Raw genomic sequence first — 12,441 nt, 5'->3', positions numbered from 1 at the left:
TAATTTGTTATTTTTATGTCTCCATACACAAGTTGAATTTTAATTTGAGCCTTTATAAGGTGGTAGTGGACATCATAATCTATATTAAAAAAATATTTTATGATTTTTTCTTTATTACTTTTTATATAATTTTGTATCTCAAGGATAAAATTTATTATTAAATATCCTACCCATCAAAATAATGATAAAAAATTCACCATACATTTTTCTAACATGTCTTATGATGTCTACTGTAATCTTGCAAAATTTGAACTTAAAACTCCACTTCAAAAAACATCCTGAACACCTGTTTACCTAATCTCTCGGAGGTTTTTCCGTATAGGTAAGATATATGCGTGTCTTATGGCTAAGTATGTGTGCGCTTATACCATACGAGTCTTAAAGGGTTTTTAGATTCCTGGGCTAAACTTTAGTCCCTGTCACATCAAATGTTTAGATATTAATTAGGAGTATTAAACATAGACTATTTATAAAACCCATTGCATAGATGGAGGCTAAACGGCGAGACGAATCTATTAAGTCTAATTAGTCCATGATTTGACAATGTGCTGCTACAATAACCATTTGCTTATGATGGATTAATTAGGTTTAATAGATTTGTCTTGCCGTTTAGCCTCCACCTGTGCAATTAGTTTTATAATTAACTCATATTTAGTCCTCCTAATTAGCCTCCAAATATTCGATGTGACACGGACTAGCTCCAGAATCAAACACCCCTCAATGTGTTTTTGGGAAAAAAAAACATACGTCTGCGAGGGACCCACACGCATCAACTGCTTCTTCTTTAATCTCCGTCCACTAGGGAGGTTAATTGGAAATCCACGGCTCGGCAACGATTTGTGGCGGGAAATCAAAGAAGAGAGCCGAGCAAGGTGCATGGCAGGTGGCAGCGCAACGGCAACGGCTCCGCGGGAGCCAAGGCCTCCACTCAACCCAGCGAGCGGTAGAAAAAGCCCGGAATAGCAAAAAGGCAGCGGAAAAGACGTGCGCGCGCAGCCGCGAGAGAATCCAATTCCAATTCCAACCTCCCTCTCCCCTGCCCCTCTTTGTTCCATTCCATCCCATCTGGCCATTTCCAGCTCCTTGCGTGCTTCTTCCGCCCTCCCGCTTCCCCTCCGCGCCCGGCAGCTGCGGGATCGGAGCAGCCGGGCCGACCGAGGAGGCCGGGCAGGGGATCGGGGGATCGCCCCATCGCCGTCCAGCGGATGTCGGATCGAGAGCTCCGCCCGCTTCGCTCGATCAGTATGTCATCAGCTGGTCCTCCATTTCGTTGGTTCATTCATAATGATTGATGATTCCTCCTCCTCTTCTTTCTATCGGGTTTCTTGGCCTATAGTTTTAAGCACTAAAAAAAAGGTTTATTTCTTTTGTTGATGATCGGGTGTTCAAAAAGGACCGATTCTTTACTCCTTTTGGCAGCGGTTTCTGGCTTGTTTATCGGAGATCTTAGGTTTCGGACGCGGTCGAGAATAAAGTGGCTTGATCGTGTTGATTAAGAATACAGAGACTGTAATCATCAAAAACTACCAATGGAGTTGTAGGAGCAGTAGGCTCGTAGTAAGATGCTTTTTCGCTACTTCTGTATCCTCTTTTCCACTATCTTTTTGCTAGTGTATGATAGTGGTTTCAGATGCATCTTCAGAGACGAGGGTATTATTCCCTTTTGCGAATTCAGAAATCAGAAAGAGGATTGATAGAACAGATAACCTCCTTTTGACAATACCTGCTGCTAATCTCAAGCCTAAAGTAACACTAATTATTCGGTTCATGTGCGGGCAACTCCATCGGCTGATTCTGATGGAGTTTTGATCATCAGTTGGTACTCCGGATTCCAGAACGTACCGTATGAATCACAGTGACACCGCCTTCACATTTCAGGAATCACAGGGGACGGCCGATGCTTGTTCAGGTCCGTTGCTTACGGGGCCTGCTTGAGGAGAGGAAAGCTGTCACCCAGCGACAGCGCCCAGAAGGAACTGGCTGACGAGCTTCGAGCTAAAGTGAGTGTCCACCATCACCTGAGCTTGAGCTTCTGTTCATTCAGAACATCGTTGTTTGATGTGTTTCGACAGAATTCTGCGATATTTCTCCTATTTGTATGATTGCTAACCTGCTGTTGGTCTCTTCCAGGTGGCTGATGAATTTGTTAAGAGAAGAGAAGACACTGAATGGTTTCATCCTTCCTCCACTATTATTATTCTGATACATTAAAGTCCCTCCACAATTTTTCCGCAATAGGAAGTAATATGTTGTGTAGTTATTAGTTTCCGCATACAAACTATTCTCATGCAGGATGCAGCAAGTTTACCTTTCAAAATATTCTCATCCATAAGATTATGTGTTAAAAATTATATTTCTGTTTCGAATATACAAAGACACCGCTGTCGCATTAACTTTGTCTTAATGTTAGGTTCCTAGAAGGCGATTTCGAGAGCTACGTGAAAAAGATGAGAAAACCACATGCTTGGGGAGGAGAACCCGAACTGCTCATGTGCTCCCATGTTCTCAGGTAGGCAGCCACCTCCCATGTTAAGTTTTGCCTCTTACCCATCATTGTTAGTGACAAATGCTGCCTTGCAGGATGCCCATCACCGTTTACATGTATACAAGCAGCTCTGATAGCCCCAGAATCATAGCGGAATATGGCCAGGAATATGGCAAGGACAATCCAGTCCGCGTTCTCTATGACGGTTACGGGCATTATGACGCACTTCAGCCATCTCTTGTAAGAACACAATCAAGACTGTAAGTATAGTGCTGTACAAAATCCGACAATAAGCAGAACTAGCACTTCTCTGTTTCTGTTTTGGCTCAAGTCTTCTACTCGATCTTATCTCTGAGGAACCGATTCCCCCCTGTAAAATTTCAGGAGAGGTGTGTAGATAATCGGAGATTGCGTTACCTGAGCTTCTTCTATAGGACAGCTGCATAAGTGGCAGCAGCTCAAGATTCGCCGACGAGGTTTTGCCGAAACATATACAGTAGCACACATATGAAATACAGCCTCGATTGGGTGCTATGGCCTTTTCTTTTCTTCAAGGATTGATGTATAAATAAACTCCAGACCCAGTAAGAAAATTAATGAAATGGCCCGATACCATTTTTAGCTTACAGTGCTCAAGTATAAATTATTCCATCATTTTATACAACAGAATGCCTCTAGAGAGTTGATATAAGAATACGAGTAAAATATTCTTTTGTTCAGCTGAATGCTCAAGTTAGAATTATCCTTGCTATGCCTGAGTTACGGTCTTCTCAAATCATTAGCATTAGTGCCAAGTTACGGTCTTCTCAAAAATTAATAAATTGCAAAATTGAGCTCGATGACAAAAGAGCACAAAAATTATTCCTACAATAATTTTATCAACAGCAATCCCATTCGCGCTGAAATGGAGGAATTTTTACACACAAGACACCGCTTCACAGGATGTTAATTATGATAACCTACGTGTCATCTCCTAGTCTTGAAGCCATTGACGCTATCCATAGTACAACCATGAAAGGGAAAGCTGAGTCATGGAAGCGGTTAAGCATTGCTGCAGCCAGTTATTCTGAAGCAAACACTGGGGCTCGAAAATCATATCCTTTGCTTCTCCAGTGTCAGCAGTTCTGATTGCCTGAGCAAAAGCAGTTCGCTTGGTCGTGTTTTAGCTTCTGCAAGGATCCATTTTTAGCAGATTAAGAGATATGTTTTGTTTGTAGTATGGTTGATAAAAGGCTAATCACAAATATTTGTTTTGAAAATTAGTATAGTAACTGACTACAGGTACATGTGTCAAAATTAAATGGGGAATGTCTGAGTGCATGTGTGGAAATCTGAAATTGCAGCTTAATTTATTTAGACAGATATGCATACCTCAACTTCGTCCTTCAGCTCTTTGATGTAGTCTACAGCAAGATCCAACATGTCTGACGTATTGGTTTGCTGCATATTCAAGAGAAAAACTAATGAGCATACCACATCACTTATATTGATAAACAACTGTACAAACACCAATTCAGAATAGCAGGATCTTATTGTTATTACAGAAACATCATTTGCATTTTGTAATGAAATGGGAAAAACAGGATTTGCATTTTTTACACAAATAAAGGATAGCGATTAGATGATTCTGGAAATTATCGCCCAAACTTTGTGCACATTGTGAAGAATGCACACTGAATTACTGATGGAATGAACTGCCACCAAGTAGGAGCAGCTAGGTTCAGTTGTTTAGCAAATCCTGTTTTATTTTTATTATTACTATTTTGGGGAGGAACGTCAAGGATGAATCCTGATTTTTTAATATTTCTCTCCATGATCTATGGTTAGAAGCAAAAAACGGCCATCTACAATTCAGCTTAATTTACCTTGTCCATGTTAGGCACAAGATCCTGCAGCTTCTTCAGCCTCTTGCTGATCCTTGTTCTTCTTTCCTAAACGTCAACAAGAAGATTGTTCTGCCTATTAGTATCCAACATCAAGATGGCACACCGCGGAAGAATATCGCAACATCGTACTGGAGTTTCAGCAAATGAGGTGGGTCGGAACCGAACTAACCCTCTCAGCGATGCTTCGCGGGTGGGTCGCGCAGCCTCTCTTTGCACGAACTCTGCAAGCGATGGAATCCTGCTGCAGCTGCAGGTAATCATCCATGCCGGGCATCTCCAGCGACGACTTTGACAACCCAAACTGTATGGACAGAAACATAGAAGATTCCAATCAGCACAAAACTGAATCATCCATGCCAGGGCGCAGCAAGGAGAGCCAAAGGATTTGAAGTGACCTGCGAGTCGATGTTGCTGAAGCTGGTGACCATTTCGTCGGCCGGGTCCAGCTTGGCCTTCTTGCTCGAGGACGAGAATATGATGGAGTTGGTGTCGTCCCAGGAGCTGACGGAGAAGTTCCGGGAGAGGTAGGAGGAGGACTGCGCGCCGCCGCCGCCGTCGCTGGAGCTGTTGCACCCGCCGGCGACGATGCTCTCCCCGATGTCGGGGATCATCCCCATCTCCGATATCTGCGGCAGGTCCTGCCTCGAGAAGCTCCACTGCGAACTGAGCTGCCTGTGGCCGTGCGCCATCGAAGCGTCAGTGCCCGCCTGCGAGTAGCTTCCCATCCCTCTCGTCGGAGCCATGCCTGCCGTTCGTGCATCAGAAGAACACATCAGTTCCGCATGTCGTAACCGTCGGCTCGCTCCGATGATCAGACCACAAGGCAACGATTCATGCATGCATGAGTGCTTAACCAATACGACAGTCCAAACGGACTCGTGCCCACGTGCCAGTAACTGTTCGTGGCGTTTTAACTAAAAGCCATTCTTAAACTGAGCTGAGCACCTGTGTTCGTACCAAGAAACGCGGTGGTCCCTTTCAAAAAAACACGGTGCTCCCACCGGTCAGTCGTACAGTCAGTATGCCATCTTTTTTTTATACCGCCCCTAAAAAGATCCGTTCTTTCTTTTGAAAACCTAAAAGATATGTTCCCGGCTGTTGCGATTCGCTTTACGCTAAGCTGCTGACGTGTCCCAGACAATGTGTCGCAAAATGCCTCTGGCTTTTCAAACCCAATAACGCCCATCCTAATTAAGTACTAACAGTAATTTTTTAAGATCACCCAGTCTAATTTAAGTGATCGTTGCTATTTCTTCTCAGTTTTCCAACGACAGAGGAGAAAACAGAGCGCAATCTCCCGTGACGCCCGCATGACGTGAGCACGATGATTGGACGGGGGCGCGGTTATTTAACGTCGCGGCATCAAGCTCACGTCGGCATCATATGCGAAATGCAACGCACCTACATGGCCGAAGGAACCTAGACGGAAAAGGCGGCCTTTCCGGAAACCGAAAGAGCAAGCGCTCGGCCTGATCCATTGGTCGTGCGGATTCAGCGCATGGGGTGTGGGGATGGGAGCCACAGTTTCTTAATCGCCACGGCTCAGGTGCACTGCACTGTCACTACCAAGGCAAACCATTGTTAAAGCTGTGATTAGTAAAAGATTGTACTAAATGCATGCATGGTCCTGCACATGTGAAGCCAGGGGAGACCTTGCGTAAAATAACGAGTCGATGGCAAGGTATTGGTACGCGATGATTATGTGCTCAGTAGGATAAAGAATGCAGGCTTTGTTTTGTGGTTTCTTTGAATAATCCCCCTGTTTGATAAACGATGAGATTGGACTGGATACTATCCTACGCTTTCCTGGCACATGCCAACCGCACAAATCAGATAGACCGAGACTTGACCACCAACCATTCCGCTAATCATCGCCCGATAAGCACCATTAACTGGCTTAACTTATACTCCCTCCGTCCCAAATTACTATTTATTTTTACTTTTGTAGTTTTTACTTTACTAGATTTACAGATGATGCCTCGACGAGCCAGGCGCGCGCCAGCAAGCACAAGCTGGAGGCACGCGAGTCATGCTCCTGCCGTCCGTGCGTGGACCACGCGCAGAGCAGGGGAACCGGCGAAACCGGGCGGCAGCATACGTGCACGCAACCACGCGAGCGATCGAGGCGGACGGCGAGGCAGGGGAGGGCACTGGGCAGGGCAGGGGCGAGACGACGTACCGTGCGGGTCGGCCATGAGGCGGGAGAGCAGCCCGGCGGGGGAGCTGCTGTGGCGGAGCAGCCCGTGCGGAGGCCCCGGGGGCGCGAGCGACTGCTGCTGCTGAAGCGGCGGCGGGGGCACGCGGATCTCGCCGGAGCCGCCGTACGCCCGCTCGAGCGGCCGCCCGCCGCCGCCGTCCGTGCGGCAGCTGGACTCGCAAGAGGTGAGCCCGGAGGACTCGCCGGAGTAGAACCGGCTCACGGGCGGCGGCGGCGGCGGGTGGGCGTCGCCGCCGCGGGTGATGGAGTCCGCGATGGCGGCGAGGAGCGAGCTCGGCGCGGAGCCGTACCGCGCCAGCTGCCCCGTCCCCGGCGGCGGCATCACCCCGTGGTGGTGCAGGCGGTTCATGTCGCCCGCTGGCTGCTGCGTGCTGCGCGCGCGCGCGGGTAGCGAGCGATCGGTCGGGGGAGCGCGTTGAATTTGCTGTGGTGGAGTGCGAGGTGATGCGGGGCGCGGTGGCTGCTGCTTTTGAGCCGGCTCCGAAGCAGCCAGGGGGGATGGATTATGGGTGGGTGCACGCACCGCGGCGGGGGGTGGGGGGACCCACCGCGTGAGGAAGGACGCGGGTACAGGTGGACCGAGACCGGGGCGCCAAGTCAGGCGCCCGCCATGTGCGCGTGCGCGCGAGCCGACATGTGCGTGCGCGTTCACAACGCTGACCGGCCGGCCCGCGCGACCAGCCAGACTGCTCTCTCTGTTGCCTGTTGGGCTTCCGGGCCTGGGTCAAGGCCCGTCACTGTCTCTTCCTTTCTGAATTTTTTTTTCTTTTTTCTTTTTTCTTTTATGATTTTGCTGAAATAAATAGTTAAGCAAAAAGTTTGCAGAAATAGACCCCTACCGCCGGATGAAACGGCTACCGCTGTGTGAACCGGTAGTAACAAAAGTTACCGCCAGATGAACGGCGGTAGCTATGCAGGTCCGCCACGTCAGCGCCTGAAACTGCTTACTGTTGTCTGAAACGGCGGGCAGCATACGGATCCGTGGCGGCCGTGGGACCCACGGAGTCACCGCCGGATGAAGCGGCGGTAATAGGCTGCCGCCGATTCAAACGGCGGGAGCGGGAAGTTACCGCCGCCTGATCGCAAAGCGGCCGGGGCCGGAGCGCGCTCGCTGGTCATCCGAGGGAGAGCAAGAAACCGAGAGAAAGGGAGAGAGGAGAGGAACCGGGAGAGAAGAGGAAGAAAGGGAGGGAGGAGAAGAGAAAGAAAGGGAGGAAGGAGAGGAGAGGAAGGGAGAAGAGAGGGAGGGGAGTAGGGTGGAGATTGAAGTGAAGCTCTGCCGGATCTTCACTTCACTTGAGGTATTATTTGAAATCTTGCAGTTTAGCTTAACTCGTAGTTGGTAGATGTAGTAGTTGATATGCTATATAAATGGTGTAGTGTTAAGTATTAGATGAAATCTAGGTGTTCATATGAGACATAGACAAATATTAGTTTGTCGGTATAGTGGATTTAGCTTAGTTATTTTAATTATAGTAAAATTAGTTTTTTGATTTATTTAGATAAATTTAAGATTAATATTATTGGCAATGCACGAGTTATATTTTATATAATCATTCAGGATGAAGGTGTTTTTAGGGTTAGTTCAAATTATTATATTTAAGTAATAATTTTTGTTAATTTCGTGTATAATTTTATATAGTTTTTTGGAATGTAGGTGTGATTAGGGTTAGTTAAATTTAGTAATATTTAGTAATGATCTCTCTTGATGTCGTGTATATTGACAGGATATAATAAAATTAATTAGTTGATATATTTAGATAACTATAAAATTATTATTATTGACAATACATGAGTTAGATCTTTATATAGTTTTTGAAATGTAGGTGTTGTTGGAGTTAGTTAAATTAATAACATTTAGTAATAATATCTGTTCATCCCGTGTACATTGACAGGCATGTCGGAAAGTTTATTTTTCCGAATGTTCTATGGTTCGTGGGAGGTTAGATATGGTTCAGAAGGGGTAGATTTGTTTGAATTTCAGTCGTTCTGCAAACAACTACTAAGAGCAAGAGAGAGGGCTTGGGCATCAATATGCAACTGACTATTCAAGGCTTTCAATCTCGATAGAGATCAAGTTGAGCTGTCTGTTAGGGATATAATGAGGTTTCGAACTGACATAATATTTTGGGAGTTGATGTCGCTTGAAGGAACCCAGAATTAGAGGACCTATGTAAATGCTTGTACTGAGCGCGGTTTACCGCTGATATTGTTTGTTGAAGTGTTCCAGAAGATTGGGTCTAACAGTCAGTTGCAAGAAGAAGTCGGAGGTGGGGAAGTTAGAGGTGACGAAGGTCTGGAGATTACCGATGGGCAAATTAAAGATGGGGTAGAAGAAGGATATGCAGAGGATGAAGAGGTACCCCGTGAGCCAAATGGCGAGGCTAATGAGGGGGAACACATCCCTGGGTTAGTTGAGCAGGTAGAGAGGGCAGGAGAAGAGGACCTTCGTGCCATGGATGATGACTTGTTGGATGAGGATGATGCTAATCCTGTCCCACGGAACTGGTCAAGTTAGCAACCTAGCAGTCAATGAAGGGAAAATTGTCCCTTGGGAGTACAGGGAGAATGAGGTTTGTGTCGGTGCTTTGTACCCTAGTGGGGATGAAGGCATCTATGAAGCGATGGTCGAATTTATCTTTGCAACGGCAGTTCAGGGTGGTGAAGAGCAACCCGACAATGTATGATGTACGTTGTGTCAAAAGCAATTGCTCATTTAGGGGGCACGCATACAAGGGGAAGTGGAAAGATTACTGGGAGGTGACTATAGTTGTAGAGCACCAATGCTTGCTGGATGAATTGCAAGCATAACACCGCAACCTCACTGCTAATTTTGTTGCTCAATACATGTATCCTCAGATAGTGGAGAATCCTAGCTATGAGCCCAAGTTAATTATTTGTGCTATAGAGGAGAAGTTCAAGTACAAGATTAGCTACCACAAAATTTATCGAGCCAAGTAGAAGGCGTTAGAGATGAAGTGGGGTACATACGATAACCTCCCTGCCCTGTTGCACACCATATACCAGAGGAATCCAGGAAGCTACTACAACTTGAAAGCATATCCCCATGCTCAGAATCGAGGCAAACAGGTTCTGTACTGGTCATTCTTAGCCTTGGGTCCTTGCATCGAGGCTTTTCAATGATGTCACCTGGTCATTTGCATTGATGGCACGTTTTTGACTGGAAGATATAAAGGTACAATCTTGACAACTATTGAGTCCGACGGTAACAACCGGGTGTTGCCGCTAGCGATCGGCTTTGTGGAGAAAGAGTTTGGAGATAGTTGGTATTGGTTCTTGCAGAGGGTTAAGCAGATGATTGTGAAGGACGAGGGAGGCATTTGTATAATTCATGATCGGCACAAAGGCATTCTACAAGCAATCAAAGACCTACAGAATGGCAATGTGGAACGTCGCAGGACGGCACAGTGGCCGGACTTGAAGAGTAGGTGGTGCATGAGACATATGGGGGCAAACTTTCATAACCAATTCAAAAATAAGACCCTTATGTAGATGTTTAAACGGATATGTACCCAGAATTAGGAGAGGAAAATTTAATCTACTTGGGAAGAAACTTGATGAGTTTACAAAGAAACAATCTGAAGAGCTAGGTAAGAGGCCGGTAAACAGCGAGGCCGACCACCCTGTGTCTTTTGGAGGACGTCGGACTGGATGGTCTAAATGTCAGGCGAAGATGGGGTAGGTCCATTAAGACATTCTCACAGTGGATTGAGCATGAGCTGAACGAAAAGTAGGCATTACTGAATGACGAGGGAGGTGCTAGGTGGCGTTTAATGACTAGAAACCTAGCTGAGGTGTACAACTGAGTCCTGCGTGGTGTTAGGAGATTGCCCCTAGTTGGTATCCTAGAATTCTTCTTATACCGTACCATAAAATACTTCAGCGAATGGTACGCGGTGGCCAATAAGTCAATGGCCGATAATCATAAAATTTATGGATACAAGATGACAGAGTATATGGAGTAGACGATTGAAAAGGCTTGTAAGCATTGTGTTACTGAAGTGGGTGCCGTTGAACGTCGGTACGAGGTTGTTTGCAGGGACAAAGGTCAATTGGGAGGGAGGCGTGAGAAACACAGGAGTGAATCATTAGCAATGAAGGATGTGTTTGCTCATGCCAGAAGCCAAGACTGCTTCATAGGCCTTGCACCTATGTCATTGCTGCATGCCTTGAGGCAGGAAGACTTCAACCTCGTAGGTTCGTACCACATTACTTCATCAAGGAAACTATATGGGCCATTTGGAGGAATGAGGTTTATGGATATCGTTTACTAGGAAATTTTATAAATAATCCTAGTAACACACGTTACTTTATTGACCCTGATCCAGAAATGTTCCAAGGGATTGGGCGACACAAGAACAGACGTATCCGGAACAACATGGATCAATCTGAAGTTGGTCTTGAAGTGCGCCTCTGCTCGAAGTGCCATGAAACATGTCACACGTACAAGAAGTACCCTACAATGACATATGGAGGTAGGAGTAACCAAGCTGGACGATCAACAAGTGACACAAATGCTCCAACACGTGGTTGGGGTCGTTGTGCACATAGGAACAATGACGGGCTTCTGTGATTAATGTATGCAGCACTAGTAATGTGTGTTGTATGTTTATGAACTCCTACTTTTTGTCAACTTAGTCATTTGTAATGTAATTCGTCATGTTTGGTCTATGTGGAGAGACTCCTATAATTCTTATATTGTGGACTCAAAACTAAGTTGTAATATTAAGATATTTTAATAATTCTATATCCTGTAATATTTTATTTATGTTGTATTTCAAATAACTCATGTCTAGTAAATTGTAATGTAGTAAAATTTCGCCTTCATGCTTCAAGTACTCAGATTCCACACTATTGCCATTATACTACTCAACTGCCAGTACAGTACTCAAATAGTGCTAATCCATTGTTGACGTGAACCGTCACTGAAAAACATACACAGTAGACTGCAAGGACCCTAAATGTGAGCCTTCTCAGGCAGATGGGACTCAACACTGAGCCCTACATCCCTGCACCTGCAAAGCCTATATCTAACCTTTTTCAAGATGATTGAACATGACGGGGTACTGAACACATGGGGCACAATGCATCTCCATCTCAACACTCCTTATATGGACCTCCCTCTCCCGTATCCTTCCACAACACTGAGTAGGAGGAAGAACAATGGCATCCGCAAAGGGAAGAGGTCGTGGGAGCAGGGGAAGAGGAGGGGATGCTCCTATCCCACCATCACTTGGTCAGGTTCTTTTAGCCTAACGGAGTATGAGGCATCCCTCGACGACTTCCCTCTGTATGACAAGGCTAACTACACCCCTCCAAATTGCCTTAGGCCTTATGATGACCGCCATGATGCGTGACCAATGTGTCATCATGGCATGGCTTGCGTCGTGTAGCTATTTGATGGCTATGGTGATGGAAGCTGGCATTTCTCTATATGCCCGTATGGTTTGGTGAGTCAAGTTATTACTTCCTTACTCTTGCTAAGTTTTTCGTGCTACAAACTAACATCACGTTCAATCTTATCTCAATGAAGGAAACCGCCGCTATGCGAAGTGGGTCGATCCTCCACTTCCTGAGCCAACCCAAGAGTACATCCACTACCTCAAGTGCAAGATCTTTGACCTTGAGTGTATGGTGGAGGATCTTCAATCCGAAGTTGATGCAAATCCTTGGGCGGTTAACATCGCAGGTCACTTGATTTGTACCGATTCATGGTGCAAGTGCCCCTACCACCACAACAAGGATCGCCCACCGTCTCCGCCTTCTTCTGGGGGTGCTGGCTACTATGAGGCTGGGCCCTCCCAGCTTTCGCAAAACCAGTTCTACTAGAA

General features: G+C 46.1%; 2 protein-coding genes across 2 annotated transcripts; one reads left to right on the top strand and one right to left on the bottom strand.

Annotated features, from left to right (window-relative positions):
• Positions 1 to 1,052: 1,052 nt before the first annotated feature.
• On the top strand, positions 1,053 to 3,111 carry LOC117859192 (OVARIAN TUMOR DOMAIN-containing deubiquitinating enzyme 4). Its single transcript, XM_034742393.2, has 6 exons — positions 1,053 to 1,242; positions 1,879 to 2,000; positions 2,131 to 2,171; positions 2,411 to 2,509; positions 2,581 to 2,745; positions 2,870 to 3,111. Exons 1-6 carry the CDS (start codon positions 1,206 to 1,208, stop codon positions 2,880 to 2,882), a joined length of 477 nt encoding a protein of 158 aa, XP_034598284.1. The 5' UTR covers positions 1,053 to 1,205; the 3' UTR covers positions 2,883 to 3,111.
• A 177-nt stretch (positions 3,112 to 3,288) lies between these two features.
• LOC117859190 (transcription factor bHLH128) lies at positions 3,289 to 7,050 on the bottom strand. Its single transcript, XM_034742390.2, has 6 exons — positions 6,551 to 7,050; positions 4,767 to 5,116; positions 4,541 to 4,672; positions 4,351 to 4,416; positions 3,857 to 3,925; positions 3,289 to 3,654 (listed from the first exon to the last, which is right to left on the bottom strand). Exons 1-6 carry the CDS (start codon positions 6,936 to 6,938, stop codon positions 3,601 to 3,603), a joined length of 1,059 nt encoding a protein of 352 aa, XP_034598281.1. The 5' UTR covers positions 6,939 to 7,050; the 3' UTR covers positions 3,289 to 3,600.
• Positions 7,051 to 12,441: the final 5,391 nt, after the last annotated feature.

Source organism: Setaria viridis, chromosome 5 (genome assembly GCF_005286985.2).
Source record: "Setaria viridis chromosome 5, Setaria_viridis_v4.0, whole genome shotgun sequence".
Lineage (NCBI taxonomy): Eukaryota > Viridiplantae > Streptophyta > Magnoliopsida > Poales > Poaceae > Setaria > Setaria viridis.
Note: the sequence above shows the minus strand (reverse complement) of the source record. Positions and strands in the feature narration are given on the sequence as shown.

Coding starts and splice junctions, on each gene's coding strand:
- LOC117859192 (XM_034742393.2), top strand. CDS start 1,206: ATGTCGGATCGAGAGCTCCGCCCGCTTCGCTCGATCA. Junction 1,243..1,878: donor CCGCCCGCTTCGCTCGATCA/GTATGTCATCAG, acceptor TTCACATTTCAG/GAATCACAGGGGACGGCCGA. Junction 2,172..2,410: donor AGAAGAGAAGACACTGAATG/GTTTCATCCTTC, acceptor TCTTAATGTTAG/GTTCCTAGAAGGCGATTTCG.
- LOC117859190 (XM_034742390.2), bottom strand. CDS start 6,938: ATGAACCGCCTGCACCACCACGGGGTGATGCCGCCGCCGGGGACGGGG. Junction 3,926..4,350: donor TTGTGCCTAACATGGACAAG/GTAAATTAAGCT, acceptor TTGAATATGCAG/CAAACCAATACGTCAGACAT. Junction 3,655..3,856: donor AGCTGAAGGACGAAGTTGAG/GTATGCATATCT, acceptor GGATCCTTGCAG/AAGCTAAAACACGACCAAGC.